A 16,351-nucleotide genomic window follows, 5' to 3' on the forward strand; every position below is an offset into this window, starting at 1 on the left:
CCTGTAGACACCCCCTTGCACCTATCTAATTTATAACTATAACCCTGCACTCTCTCTTCTACTACCACCCAACAAAAAATAAATCGCAGAGATTCAACAAGTCTTTAATGTTTTGCTCATTACGTTTCCCTCATTCACATGTCCTATGTATTAAACAGCATCTCGTCTGTAAATATTGCATACTTGCGAAAACGTACACGCTATGCTGCTTACAGATTTAGAGCCCATTGTCCTCTAGCTTGCCCCCTGAATACTTCATGCATACAATGCACAAAACATACACAACACTATATACTGCTACACATAACTACTTATTACACAACTACACAAAACTACAACTAATACTCTAACACAATTGTAATTCACATACTAACCATCCATGCTCATGCTACAAAGGCTTTAAAACACAGAAACTAATCATTAACACTGAAACACTACACACTTAAGCTACTTACTGCTCTACCACCAGCACAACATGCAACATAAAAATAAATACACATACTTACTACACACTACATACCAGTACTTCCTTGTAAATTACACACACTTCACTCAAACAGCACCAAAAGCAACATTGTAATTAAAACACTAATAGCACTAACCTACCTAATACGAGACCTGTTGCATTGCAAATGCTTGTTGATTTAGACCTTTCTTTTGTGGTGATAATTCCAACCCACAAATGGATTCAGTATCTTGCACCACGTCAGTAAGGCAGTCCATGTATCTGAGGGATCCTATTCTGTCCCCAAATCTTGAGCTCGTTAGTCTGACGGGCTTGTTTTAAACGTCGCTATCCGCGTAGCTCGAGTACGAGAACACCTAGATACTGAATCCCTTTGTGGGTTGGAATTATCACCACAAAAGAAAGGTCTATATAAAAAAGGACATAGCCTTGAGAAACTTGTGGGACGATTTCCCTTTGTAAGCGACAAAACACATGTTGGCTGTCTGAAGCAAGACCAAAGGAATCAAGAAAGAAAATAAGAATTGAAATAACCTGTGTATAATTTGTGCTTATATCGTTCACTTAACAAATTGTTGATACACCTATGATGTGTGCTGAGGATTTCTTTGTATATTTTGTTGTCTTAGGCCGCTATTTTGGAGAGGTTGGTGGTTCTCCTCACCTTACAGCACCGTCTTCCAAATAAGTGTTTTTTTTGTATAAATACATGTGTTATTCTCCTGGGTGGCACCAATATACCCAAGCATTATACCACTTTTCATTAGTTGGGGATTACTCTGGGTACCGAATCAACTGGGGGAAGTCCCTAATGTTCCCGTTGGTGGGCGGGGGGGCAAAGTTGTCATCGAGATGTAGGGTTGCAGTGGAGCTACATGGTTTCAGATATCTGGGAGTGTGTGAGACTAGGGTGGCACAGGTCTTCTACACTAAGAACCTTCTCATGCAGCCTGAGCGGTTCCGCAAGGATGCCCAACACTGGCAAACGCTCCCACTGTCATTGATGGGTCGAGTGGCCATTTTTAAGATGATGACTTTCCAGTTCCTCCTGTATATCCTGCAAAATACGCCCACCACATTTTGTCCAAAAGATAAATTCAGAACTGAGACACCTGTTACGGAACAGTGGCACTTCCCGGTTAGCTCTGCATAAACTACAAAGAGGAGTGTATGAGGGAGGACTGGCAGTACCAGATATTAAGCAATATCATTGGGCCGCTAAATTGGTATCAGTGAACCATTGGATGTTTGGGGACTGAGAGGAACCTGCCTACGGGGGAGACAGAATGACCATGGGTGACCCCCCTCTCCTGTATCAGTAAATGATGGAACAAGACCTGCCTGTCCACACACAGACAGTGGTTAGGGAGTGGAGGGAGGCCTCCAAATACCTTGGCTGGGAGGGTAAACTAACGTAGCTGACTCCATTTTGGGACCGTGATCTCCTTTCGGAGGATGGCGGGACTGAGAACTTCACAAAATGGTAGGTAATTGACCCAGCGGTTGGGTGATGTGTGGAGGGGACAGACGTTTGCCTCCCCCAATTCGTATTCCTGCTTGAGAATGTTGAATGAGACAGAGTGTTACCAATACTTGCAGATTGGACATGCGAGGCGGCCCCACTTGAGGACCGCCTAATAACGGACACCCTGACAGACAAGTCAATTTCAACCATTTATAGAAAACTGGTGAATAACTCTCCAGACCTATGGTGACATTGAAAATATCATGGGAAAGAGATCTTGGTCCGTTGGAGGTTAATGACTGGGCTGAGGCCGTACAGGGCCCCAGGGAGGCATGTATCAAAAGCTTCATCCAGAAGACCTGATTACCATAGATAGATAAGCACTACAGTATTTTAAAAGGTAGCATTTGAAAACCAAAAACTGCTAAAACATAAATTTATAAACACAGACTATTAAAGTATGAATCTATAGTAATACCTCCGTGGAGACATTTCAGTCTTGCATCTAATCCAAGAGTTGATCCTCTAATTTGGTATTACTAAAGTTAAAATAGCATTGTCTTCAAACATGTGTGAAGTGAGTGTAACTGGGTTTAGGACTTTAAATACATTTTGAAATTTCTCTCAGACGATCCAAATGTGTGGGAAAGATTTTTATAATATCTTTTTTTGCAAAGCTATGTCTTTGCGGGCTGTTTTCAAATGGGACATTTATGTGACAATCCTACCCCAAACCAATCAAGCACCCTTTTTGCCTCCAGCTACCTCCTTCCTATACTTAGCAGAGCCAGGCCCTCTCCCCAATCCCAACAATCCTACGCAATTATTTTAGTTTTTGCTAATAACATATGTGCAAGCACCTGGTCAACATTGACAACTGGTTTCCGAGCGATTGGGGAGACCTGGCCTTCCGGTTGGAGCTGGCTCTCCATCACCCCTTCAGTCTGCTCTCTTTACTTTATGGCCGTGAGCCTTTGCGTTCCCTCCCACCGGTTACACAGGTCCCTATCCGCTGTTGGTACTCGGCCTTACGCCGCACTAAATGGTACAGCACTCTCAGAGGAGCCACCCTTCTCTGGCACAGGACAGTTGGCTGAGACTGCGAGGTTGGTTAAATTCCAGATGTGAGATTGGATTGGTCTCTCTACATTGGAAGACGTCTGGAGGGATAGGCATATCCTTTCATTTCAGGAACTAGCGGAGCAATTCAGCCTTCACACCTCCCAGCTCTACCACTACCTTCAGCTGTGGCATGCTCTGACTTCCAGTGTGGACAGACTGACGACTCTCCCATTGAATGTAAACTGGAGATCGACGAGTTGGATGGGTAGACATTTCTCGACTTTACAGGCCTCTGGTTATCAATACACCGACCCTCTGGGGACCTTGAGGGTTCATGTGTCTTGATTTAGTTCTGCTACTTTCATAGGATGTATTGCTCCCCCGTGCGACAGTGACGAATGGGGTAGGCCCGCGACTCGGCATGTTTGTGGTATGGGTTTTCACTGGGCACTCTTGACCACACTGTTTGGACCTGTGCAGAGGCACAGGCACGTACTGGATGGCCATTAATAGGTACGTCAGGCGGGTTGTAGGATTTCCCTTAGTGCGCGATACCAAGATAGTCTTGCTGGGTATTATGGAATCAGTGGGGGACTCCAGAGCAGACCGATCTTTGATCGCAACAGCACATATGGTGGCCAAGAGAGACCTCGCCAGGCACCTGAAAGATGTACAAACCCCATCCATACATGAGTGGGCCGGCGGCATGTACTCTTGCATGGTGCTGGAACAGCTGGTGAACCAGGTGAGGAGGGTCCCCCAGAAATACGACACATTATGGGGGTCTGGACTAGGGCCATGAGGTACATTGCTTGAGACCGGCAATATTTTCTGATTCATACTATTTACCTACTATTGCTACAGCGATATTTGTTTTGTTTATTGCGACGTGTAACTACATTTCTTTTGCACATTTACTAATGTTTTATAGTGGCTCTGTGGCCTTGACCCAGAGGTCTTGTGTATGTTGTTGTCAAAATTCAAACAAAAATTAATAAAATGTGTTCTAAAAAAATATGTGCACAATTTCCCCAAAAATCTCTCTTAAGATTAGGCAAGATTCCTCTGATTTGGGAATAGAACAGAGATTGTTCATGCATGCTTAAGATGTCCTTTATTATCTGTAATTGTGAGAAAAAGAGTCAACACTTTTTAAACACTTTCTGTTCTCAATATGCAGATTATTTATTTACCGTTGCCACATCTGCCTCGAAGAGAATGGCGGAGTCTGTGCGGGTCACAACCCAGAGCATCAAGAAGTCTCACCTCATCGATAAGGTTCTGGACAAGGTAGACGAACGTCTGGTTGGTGGGAAGTGGGACAGTAGAACCATTTGAATCTTATGGGGTGGATTTAATCCAAATGAAGCACATCGAGTTAAACAGCAGGGCTCTTTTCCTCGCCAGGTTTGGAGGGTAGCAGGTTAATGAGTGGAGTCCCTCCACAGCAAGTAAGAGAGGAATCAACTGGGGTCATTTTCAACCCTGGGGCTATTGCCTCTCTGTGCAGTACTTATGTCTCACTTCTCTTACCTCTGTTAGTTAAGGAGAATTTGACAGGATCTTGCAAACTGCTTTGGGGCCAGTAGTTCAGGAACTAACCTCAGAGGAAATACCACATACAATGATGTCACATGAATGAGCAGCAGTTGAATGTTCAGGTAAAGCGTGAGCAAAACACAAACTTTCCCGTAGCCATATTAAAACAGATATTGTAGTAACAGCCACCATAAAGTATGCAATTAGAAAGGTCATATAGCACACACATAGCCATGTTACCTCCACCCACTCACGGTGCACGCCATTATCAGATTCAGGGGCAGGACTGTGTGCATTTTAAGCACGTGACAAATTATAGAAAGAACTTCACGTTACACATGATTGGAACGAAATTAAAATAAATAAAAACCAGTTGGTCATAATGTGGACAGTGAAAAACCGGAAGTGGACAGGAAAGGTAAGATGTATATTATGAAGCAAGGGTTGGTGTAGACTGTGCTTAAGGAGTAATGGTGGCAAGCGCCTCATACTGCCTTTGGAAGAGAAGATGCGAAGCAGGAGGCGGATGTGCACGATGAACAAACAGGAGTGTGTGAAAGAATGAGCACACGAGGGTACCCCTGTTTTAACCAGCAAGACAGCCAGCTTAATGTAGTCATGTTTTAGATGATTCAAATCACAGTCTATTTTAATGCAAATACTAATTAGCCTTCAAACCATTAGATTTGAATTCGATGTAATACACACTAAATGACTCAACTGATGACTAAATATGAACAGATAGGGAGGTGTACCAAAGCCTTGTAACTCACCTAGCTCCCAAACTTTACTAGGGCCCTTTAGTGCATCTGCTGGTTAGCACAAGTGTAGTGAATAGCGCCAGAGAGCGTTGCTCCAACCATACCCTTCTACAGAAAGTGTGTCCAGTAGGAGGTGGGTTCTGCTATGTGTGTGAAGAGAGTGAAGCTAGAGTCATGGCTGATCATATATGGGGAAGAAGCTGTGTGACTGCTCTCTCTTCTCAGGGACTTCTATCTCTTTTAGACAATACTGGGCGATTTCAAGAAAGAGCAAGACAAGTTTGTGAAGGAGAAGAAGTCCAAGAAATCCGGTAAGTGGCATCTGCTGATGTTGATGTAGCATCTTCCTTACAACAAATCTTCCACCTGTTGTTTAAAACGTGATCTAGAGGTCATACAATACATGTTGCTAATATTGCTTCTAGCACCGAGAAACCAGAATGTGATACTCACAATAAATGTAACGCATACACATTAGACCGTGATGACTAATTGTATGTAGCGTGAATACCCAAAGCTGCTGCCTCCTGCTATTTCAACTTTAGGACCATCATAACGTTATAGCGGGGCTTTATGAACATAAGCACCCTCATGTTCTAGCATGAGAGCTACAAATGACTGTCAGTGTAATTGAGTCCTGCCTTACATTGTCCCAATATTTCAGATTTGAGAAAGCTCATAGCTGTGCCAGTGTAATCAATCCATTCTTGCATCACACCTTTTATCAGTTATGCCACTAATACATAACTCTCTGCCAATATACCTTTACTAGCTCTCCAGCATTCATTTACTAGATGTGTGGTATCGCACATTCACACATTGATCTGCCAATGCAACCTGTTGTTACAGTTCTGAGACAGGCACACACAACTCTGCTGACATATCTAAATTCTGAAAAACAGCACTGGTGCTGGATCCTGCTCTTATCTGATAATGATTCAGAAATGTATGTAATTTTGATGTAAGCTGTGCAAGGTGGTAGACAAAACCTTTATACAGTGCAGTACACTTACAAACGATAATTTAACAGCCACATATTTATTTATGAACAGCCACAATGAAGCCAATAACAGCACCCACTAACAGAGATCTAAAATTTGATTCAAAAATCGAAAAATATTTAGGGATCTTTTATCAAAGGTGATGATAAAATAAACAGTAGTGCAACACAGGCGTTTTTATCAATTGTTTTAACATGCTGCTCTAAAAGTGAAACTGTGTGTTTTTTTTATGGACCGGCAAAACCATTACACATCTTGCGCTAAACAAGGACAATGTTCTTTCAGATCATTCTATTTTTCAAGTAGTGGTAATCCATTACCATGAAGATGTGAGAAACCTCCGTGTATACAATGCTTCCGGAGGTTTACCTTGTAAAATTGCATTTGCAGTGGAGCTTCTGAGGCAACCGAGAAAGATTAGTGCACCCCTTTGCATACCTTTGGTGCAGAATGGTCTCATTGTTCACTGTGACTGCATAGGGCTTTATTTTGATATCTATGCTTACTTACTTTGCGTGCTCTGAAGTAGCCATAAGAGTGCCTGCAAGTGTTATGTAATACCTAACAAACACATTGTATTGATGAGGATTTTTGGTTCTCTGCAGACAGGACAGAGCCCCCCTGGGTTGGATACTGTGAAGAGGAGTTGATGAAGCAGCAGATTCTAGCACTATCTTCGGTAGGTTCAGAAGCCATGCTGGAGGGTCTGTACTTGCAGATCCTTTAAAAGGAAATGAGAGGTGATAAGTGTGTGTGTGTATCTTTCTTCTTTCCTTCCGGCTCAGTGTGTGAGTATGGTGGCATGAAGAGAATCGGGGCTTAAAAGAACCCGTTGGAGGCTGATCATGGAGATTACCCTTTTCTTGATGGAGCGCCCCACTCATTTCCTTAAACCAGATACCGGACAAAATAACCTCATTGTTTCTTTAACTTGCCTGCTTCACCTGAGGACTTTGCTACTTTGTTAAAAACTTGCAAAAGCACTAATTGATAGATTATCGAAAGTTGAAGAAACTTAAATGGTGAGCCCTCATTCTGCTTCAGTGGGCACAACACATTATTGCCACATGAGCTATGTCATAACAGAATTGTGTTGGGCCTCCAAGTACCGTTTTTGTCCTGTTCACTTTTCTTTATGAATCACCTCTGAGAGGTGACCATCTCGCTGCGATTTGTGGTCTCCTGATCATGCAATACGTGGAATCACATTGCTTTTGTTAGAAGATCTTCTACCCAAAAGACTTTCATATTCTAATCAGCTGCTCTAAAATCCATTGTTTGATGTCAAGAAACTGGTGTGATTGGTGGTATTCCCTTATCCATGTAGTGTTTGTATAGCTCAACCTAGACAAACATTTGGAGTGGTCCTGATGGATTGCCACTGGATTCAAGCAATCCTCTGAACTGAAGTGGCGAAGTGAGATAAAGAATGATGATGGATACAACCCAGATCTGTGACTGGGGGTGTGTGTCTGAAAAGTTTCAGCGTTCCGTCCGTCATCTCCTTGTGTTTGCGTGGTCCTGATGGATACAGGAATGTTGTTCCAGATCCTGGGTGCATAAATGGAAACGACCTGTTGTGTTGTATTTGTTTTCTTCTTTGCACTTTGTCAGCACCATTCTGTTGGTGTCCTAACTGCTGGAGTACAGAGTGCCACCAGAGGTGGCGTGCTTTGAAGCCAGATAGTAGCGCCCGGCATGATGACTTTATGAATGATGCAAATGGTTTTAAAGATGGTATGGGTTGGTAAGGGAAGTCAGTGGAATTCCACAAGGGGGGGGGTGATGTGTTCATATTTCCCCAGGCCCATGATGAGGTATGCTGCAGCATTTAGGATGCTAATGAAGGAGCATTGTGGAGTCTGGAAGAGTATATAGCAGGGCTTTGCCACCATCCTCATTCGAGAAAATGAGTGCTTGGATGGCATTTCTGAACTTGCTATTGGGGAGAAATGGTTTCACCTTCTTCTGTAGAGAGCATCTTGGTTTTCTTGGCAGTATATTGCTTGGTGGTGAAGTCGGTGTCAAGGATGAATCTGAGTGATTTGGCATTAGGTAAAAGTTGGGGTTCTCAACCACCCTGGTTTGTTTAGTTAAGACATTAGACATGCGGTGATCCAGGGGTGTTAGCGGAAATGAGAAATGTATTTACCCAAGAGGTTTTTATGGGGAGAGACAGTCATTAACAGTGGTTGTCTGAGCACTTAAAATGATTTAATTTGAATGCAGTGCCAGATTACTTAACTGGTAAGGGGTAGGCGTCAGGCAGATGATGCCCAGGAAAGTGCATCATGTAGTGTCAGCAGAAGAAGGATGGAGTGTGAAGAGCAGAGGGTACGTGCACTGACTGAGTAAGGAGCTGGGTACGAACAAAGCAGCATTGGAAGGAGCTGAAGGCACACAGGCTGATACTCGGACTGGGTGAGGGATGCTTGGATGGACTGTGGAAGAGACTAGAATTAACAATGATGTTCCCAACAACTCTGACTGGCTTAGGATCTGGGGCATGTGGACCAATACTGTGGGGCCTAGTGGCACATTGCGCTACAAAAAAATATCAAGGAGGACATGGCAGCTGTGTGAACCACGTGCTTCAAAGGTTTGTGTGTAACCTGAAAGTCACGCATTTCAATCCCACTGGACTGGTTGTGTCTTTTAACTTTCTGGACTGATAAAATGGTATCATGGAGTTAAAATAGTGTTTGTATTTTCTTTGTTATGCTCAATGCAAATGGTAAATTGTAGATGGGGATTAATATAGCAAATAGCCTTTATTTACATTGATGTTATAAATGTTAACGGCTGCAGTAGATAAGTGTGTTCATGTTTCAGGACCGCCGGAACCTCCTGCGGGACCCCCCTCCTGGTGTTCACTTCCCCTTTGATTTCGAGAAGGCGGCTCCGGCTGCCATGGTGATGCTGCGCGAGGACCTAATCCTCAACAGGATGCGTTATGAGCTGGTCCCTAAACGGTGAGGAAGAGCACGAGACTCTGGGCAATGTTTATCGTGTTGGCCGTATTGGAGGGCAAGGGTGTATAAATTGGGTACCTATGGCTTGGGTGTGCAGGGACTGGTGAGGAGTTGCTGGCAAGGGTGCTAGTATTGTACGCAGGCAGTAGAAGTTGAGCAGTGTGAAAAATCAGTTGACTGCTGGCCGAAAACATTTGCTTTCACAAAGTCATGCTTTCCTGGACACTGATCACTAGAAAGATGCGTTTGTGACTGTTCTATTGCCCAGAAATGTCGGTAGAAACAGTTTAAAGAAAGGCTGACGGCAATTGTGTTTCTCTCTCCCTCTCTCTCTTCCTGCTCGACCCGGAATCTCTCCGGGACCATGAGGTCTACCTCAACAGGTGTTCCTATATCCACCCACAGTCAGCGAGGACCCCAATTTAGGCCCCCTTCTCTCCTGAAACCTACTTCGATGTCTCATTGTCCAGCAAGCACGATTCCCACTGCTGTCCCCCAGTCCTTCTTCCTTTACTCCTTGTATCCTGTACACTGCAGTGCCTCTTCTTCCCACAATACACTCTCACTCTACCAGTTGGCTTGGTGCGAGCATTACTTAAGAGGTTCATGCTATTCAGAAGGTTCTTTCCAGATTCCCTCACTTGAGCTTTTTCCTCTCCTGGTCCTTCCTTTCCATCCTCCTTACTCACCTCTCTCCCAGCACTCTTGATGCTGCAGAATTCAGAGAATTTATAGTAATTCCATAATTTCTTTATCAGGCTTTGTAATTTAAAATATTTTTTTTCTATAACCTGCCTCTACTACAAATATTTCTCCATGATATCGCCTCCTTCCTTATTCGTCCTTATTTTAGGTATTTATTCAAAGGTACTAACAGAACCTACATATCTGCTAATCCTTAAAAACACCAGTTCTTTAGCTTCCCAGATTCCAAATAAAATCTCAAACTCATAGAATTATTTTAAATCACTGTTCTGCAAATGTTTTTGAAAACCAAACTTCCGTTTTTCCCAACAGAGCATTTTGTCAGACATAGAAAAAAGATTAAACTGCACTTCCCAGGTTCACTAGGCTGTCACCACGAATTGGCATTGCATTAGTGTGCACGTTGTGATGTGTTATTGCTGCCTAAAAACACATAGTATGCTACATGAATTTGAGACTGGCCAGTGATGGCCATAACAAGAGGGGCTTCCACATCTTACCAGCATTGCTTCTGCTTCCTCCATACCTGCAGCATAAAAGAGGAAGACTTTTGGAGGAATTATTTTTACCGTGTCTCGCTGATAAAGCAGTCTGCCCAGCTGGCACGTCTTCAAGCAGAAGGCAACCAAAGCGAACGGGAAGCCATGGATGACGACCTAGACAATGCAGGTGAGCATGCGCTCGTGCCGCCCTAAATGAGAGGCACATCGGTAAAAAGTGGAGATGGGGGTTATAGACCGTAATATAAATCATTTATTGGAAACCATAAGAAACTGTAATCAATTTGTGAAACCTGTATTCATACTTCGAAACAAGGGACCCAGTAAAGTGCTCTAATATCACTTCTATAGAAACCTGTTAACTAAATTGGTGACCTGGTCACTTTAAAGTACTAACTAACATGAATGGGATATTGGATAGGATGAATATGGTCTGCTTGGCTCTGCGTCTTTGTAGACCGAAGAGCAGAATCATGGACTCCATGGATAAACTAAATTTGATTTTGCCTCTAATTACAGAAAACTCTCAAGAACGAGTTCGAGCAGGGGTAATGGGAGGGGACGTGAAGCCAAACACACAGATTGAACAGAGAAAAGGAACAGTTAATCAGTGCTATACTTGCACAACAATGCAGCTTTACCATCCCCAATCCATTTACCTGTCAGGTGTCACAAAATAAATGTAGGTCTCCCTGTGCTCCTGGTGGTGCAGCTGGTTACCTCAACTCAGGCGCCTTCAGTTTTGAATGTCAAAATTTGAGAATGCTTAGAAACTATAATGTCTCTAGCCCACTCTTTGGTCTGATTGAGTGAACTAAATATACAAGTCTTTGTGCTGACAAACACCAAAGGCTGAACTCTTAGAATGCTTTTATTGGTGGCTGCAAGTGGGGAGACCAAAGCAAGGCTGTGCTTGGACGAGAATCCTGCTTTGTCAACTGTGCTCACCGAAACAGGCATAAAAACACCTATTTGGAAAGAAATGGGCACCCTTAGCCAGCGTAGCATCAAATAAAAGCCCAGACCAACTATCAAGTGGAAAATAAAAAAATGTTGTCTCGTAGACCCTCACTGCATTGTACTTGGCAAAAAAACTGTGGTCCTGACCCTATCAACGTGTCAGCCATTGACATTGCCCATGTGGAACACACTCGTCCTGCCCATAAAACCCAGCATGTAACCTAGTCTGAATTTTGCTCATAGTGTCCCTGTCAACAAGGTAATATTTTAGGAATGGACAATGGCAATTACAGTGGTATGTTGTGTGCAAAGATAATTTCTTGATAAGACCGTGAACAAAATCATTCCTATCAGCACCACTAGAGTCTTGTATTATTATTACAAAACATATAATGTGTGCAGCTACCCCGAGGGGTTTCCCGGTGCAGGGCGGGAGTAGGGGAGGGTAAAAAAGGTGATCTGCATAACGAGTTAGAAACGCCAGGTCTTTAGACACCTACGGAAAGTCAGAAAGGGCGTAGAATGTCTCAAGGAAGCTGGCAGGGAATTCCACAGTAGTGGCTCTAAGTAGGAAAAAGATCGGCCTTTCAAACGAGCCAGCTGGGTTTTAGGTACAACAAACCGAGTCTACAAAGAGACTCTCAAGGGTCGGGAGGGATGGTATAGGTGGATTAAGTCCAGGAGATATTTAGGGGAAGACGAGATTTGATCCTGAACACATGGCAAAGTGCTTTGAACTTAATATGGTTCGACACAGTAAGCCAGTGTAGTTCACGAAGAAGGCTAGAAACCGAAGTAAACTTGGGTAGGTGATAGAAAAGCCTGGCGGCTGCATTCTGCACATGTTGCAGTTCATGGATAGGAAATTTATCGGCTCCCAGGTACAGCACATTGCCATAATACGGTCTAGAAACAACAAGGGCCTGGATCACTGTCCTCTGTGCTGAGAAGGGAATCAGCCACATGATATTTTTTAAACACATAAGAACTGCAAAACAGGTGGCAGTCACCATGGCCACTTGTTGTTTCATGGATAGTGACACATCCACAATGAACCCCAGATTCTTAACACTACTTGAAGGGGTAGGAGGAACTCCCAGTTCAGCGGGCCAGCGATGCGGTCACCAGAGATCAGGGCCTCGTTTTGCCTAGAATCATAACTTCAGTTTTGTCCCAGTTGAGCTGGAGCAGATTATTCTGCAACCAGAGAGAGATCCTGCTCAAGCCCAAACTAAGATCGGAGGGCACGTGTCCCTGCGTCGGTGAGAGGGAGAAAATGATCTGGGTATTGTCGGCATAGGAGAAAATAGCTTTTTGTTTGTTGTGGTAGCAGCAGGTCGTGCAGATTATCTAACAGTATGCTCCGTTGCATTGCAGTCAGATGGCCCATGCTCCATTGCATGTAAGATCAGAAGTGTTTAGTAGCAGTGGCAAATTAATGTGTCTGTTATCGGACAGCATATACCAACCTTTCATCTTGGAGCATAAAAATAATCACACACATTTTAAGAACTGGAATATTTATTTCACACAAAACCTTAGTAACCTGCTTGATGAGAGCCAGCAGAGAAAGAAATTTTCTGGAAAATGTATTTTTTAAAGATTTTGTGCCACCTGGCAAACTGAAATGTTTTTAATACTGATGTGTAGTAGCAGTGTAAATAACAAATAAAAAAAGGGGGGTGAGAACATGCATGCACTCATATGCACCATGGCGGCCAAGTATAATGATGTAAGCAAAGAATATACTGGGAAGTGGCGGTCCCCAGGGTGCGGGCGACGGCCAGTAGGTAGGTAGGTAGGTAGGTAGAGGGGTGTGTGTATGTGTGTCTGTGTCCAAAAAAGAAGTAGAGAACTTTGGGTAGTTCCCAAGTTTAGGTGGAGGGCAGCTCCTGTATAGAGCACCCTACAACACCAGAAACACTCTGAATGTGCTCACCTCAAAGTTTTTTAGCTTAGGATTAATACAGTGCCATTCATGCCGAGCTAGAAAGGAACAACGTCTTTTGCCATTTCAACAGCAAAGTATTTGATTTTAGGATTAGCACAGCACCATCCGCTCCGATCTGTAAAATGACAATAGCCTTTCACCACTCCCTGCACATTATTACAGCTTTGGATTGGTAAAATACCATCCAAGCCAACCTGGAACGAATAAAAGCAAACTGTGACACATGTTTTGCTATCATTATAGCTCTTCAGAGAGGTGTAGCTTTGTCCAGACACAAGAGTGCACCTAGTATAAATCAAAACCATACCCTTTAAGGCATAGAGTGCCTCATAAATTATGCAAAAAAGAAACGGAGAACTCTGGGTAGTTCCGAAGTTTAAGTGGAGAACAGCTCCTGTATAGAGCACCAAGAACATCAGCCACACTCTGAATCCGCTTACCTCAAATGTCTGTTTTTCTTTCAAAGTTTTGAGCATAGGATTATCACAGTGCCATCCACGCCGAGCTAGAAAGGGACAAAGGGCCAGATGTATTAAAAAGCATTTTGCGATTCCCAAATAGCGATACTTGCCGAATTCCTATGTGAGAATTGCAAAATGCAATGCATGTAGGAATCGGTAAAATGTTTGCAATTCCGTAATATTGCCCAATAGTGAATCGCTATTAGTTAATATGACTCCATTCATTCCTTTGGGCCTACAGGACCATAGGTGCGAATGGTTTCGCATTAGCTAATTTGCGATTACCTAATTGGTAATCGCAAATTAGCTAATGCAAAGCCAAGGGTGCCCGGAGGCCTAATGCCCTCCTGAAGCACCCCAAAAAGAGAAAGTGTGCATATGTAAAGCACCAACATTCCCCAGGGGCATGTGTGCTTTACATGGCACTTTGAAAAATGCACAAAAATGCATTTTTCAAAGATTGCACATGGTTACCATGAACCTGAAGTTTTGATGCTAATTAGCGTTTGCTGAATGCACAGTTCGCATTTAGGAGAGGCTTCTTACATGTGCATTAGGGATCCGCAAATTGCAAATCCGTATTTGCCTTCGCAATTTAGGTAATCGCAAAATATTGTGATGACCAAAATTGCGAATCCAAAAGCCTTTCATACATGAGGAAAGGCCATTTTGCATTCGCAAATGGCCGAATATATATATATATATATATATATATATATATATATATATATATATATATATTACCTACTGGCGGTCGCCAGTAGGTATATATAGTTAGGATTTTTTCCCTATGGGATTTTTGAAAATTCTATGTCTAATAACTTTGGCGTTTGTGGACGGAATTGGCTGAAATTTTCTGGAAAATGGAACATTTTGTTTCTGAGCAGCCACTGGAAATTTGGGGGGAGTTGGTCCAGGGGGGGCCGAGAAAAAAGGGGGGTCCCAAAACGTGTTTTTAACATTGAGTTTTCCATAGGGCGGTTAGCCTCACTTTTAGCCCGAACGGCTGAATGGATTTGCACGAAACTTGGCAAAATTGTAGGGACTGGTAGCCCGATGTGCCTTTTGTAGGTCTCAATATATGTGCTGCAGTGGATTTTGAGAAAATAACGTTCAAAAAAAGATATATATCTGTAAGCGCGGACCAGGCAGCGCCCCGGTACGCGTACTTGACGCGTAACGGAACTTCGCGTAGCGAAGTTGATTGGCTCTCCGGTGTCTGTCAACATTCTAAACAGTCCGGAGCGGCCGCCATCTTGTCTCTCGGTAGGATCGAGAGACAAGAGGAGGTCAAAAGCGAAGGGGCAAATGACCTTAAGGGGGCATAGTAGATACTCCCTGACCCCCTAGGTTTGATGTGGAGGCTTTAAAGGGGCCCCGCTAAGCAAAAAAAAATAAATTTTTTTTTGTTTTTTTTCGTGGTTAGCGCCCGGTACGCGAACCGGGAAGCGTACTGGGGAGCGTATCACAATAAAAAATGAATGATAGACTTTTCAAATGCTGTATGTTAATTGATTGTTGGTTTTGTTGATTATTTTTTTTTTTTTTTAAACTTTTTTTATTGTGTTTCATAATTTATTAAACTTTCTAACATTTCATTGTCAGAAATTTCATAATCATGGAATATAGATTGTAGTCTCTGAGGTTGTAAAATGTCCTCATTTGCAAGGAGGTTATCTACTGCTTGCACACATTGCAGTAGTTCTTGGTCCCATGTTTCATCCATAAATTCAATCTCATTTGGATCAATGATTTCTGTGTTGGACTCTGGAAGGACAATTTCAAATGAAATGTTTTGTTCACTTTCCATTTTTCCTGAAATTTGCATAAAAAAAATATATATTAGTAGAGGTAGGGCACTGTTGGGATTAATTTTAGATAGGCAGTTTTTATCAGAGAATTTATCTTTGGGCAGTGTATAGTATCAGAGTGGAAGTAGGAATATAAAAAAGTGTATCTAAATTTATAAGTACTACAGAGGGATAGTATATAACTAACAGAACAAGTTTGCCATATTAACTTAAAGTGCACAATATACTTCAGTTTTAAAAATAACAACTTACCTTTAAAAAGAAGTTGAAGTTATTAATGAAAATCCAAATGAAATGTACACCAGGAAGTAGTAGTCAAAATGGCTGTGTTTCCTTCTCTTCCTTTATATATATTCGGGTACATAACCAATCAAATGTCAGGTAAAAAAAGTAGAAAATGAAAGTAACATTTTAATTGGTTGTCAATTCCAACACTTCAGATGTGTTTTGTGAAGTAATTTACCTCACGGTATTTAGAGAGGACTACAGGCTAAATGGCTAAATGGAATTCCAATCAAATTTGTGAAAATGGTAGGGATTGGTATGTAGTATGAGCTATTCTATATTTGGTGAAATTGTCTCCAGTGGCTTTTCTGTGAACTACTTTCCCACCTTTTTTGATGGTGCGCTTCCCAGGAAGCGACCCGGTACGCGAACCGGTGAGCGCCCTGGTACGCGAACCTTAAGCGTAACGGGA

The 16,351-nt window shown here is 42.7% G+C and overlaps 1 protein-coding gene across 1 annotated transcript in view; it reads left to right on the forward strand.

The window, feature by feature from the left end:
* The window catches only part of LOC144823752 (synapse-associated protein 1-like), a 54,140-nt gene that overhangs the window by 6,761 nt on the left and 31,028 nt on the right, over window positions 1-16,351 (forward strand). Inside the window, exons 2-6 of the mRNA XM_078682556.1 lie at window positions 4,174-4,283; window positions 5,538-5,604; window positions 6,900-6,973; window positions 9,127-9,266; window positions 10,504-10,640. Of these exons, the coding sequence (XP_078538682.1) occupies window positions 4,174-4,283; window positions 5,538-5,604; window positions 6,900-6,973; window positions 9,127-9,266; window positions 10,504-10,640 (528 nt within the window). The remainder of the gene's footprint in view (window positions 1-4,173; window positions 4,284-5,537; window positions 5,605-6,899; window positions 6,974-9,126; window positions 9,267-10,503; window positions 10,641-16,351) is intronic.

Source organism: Lissotriton helveticus, chromosome 3_1, assembly GCF_964261635.1.
Source record: "Lissotriton helveticus chromosome 3_1, aLisHel1.1, whole genome shotgun sequence".
NCBI classification, from domain to species: Eukaryota; Metazoa; Chordata; class Amphibia; order Caudata; family Salamandridae; genus Lissotriton; species Lissotriton helveticus.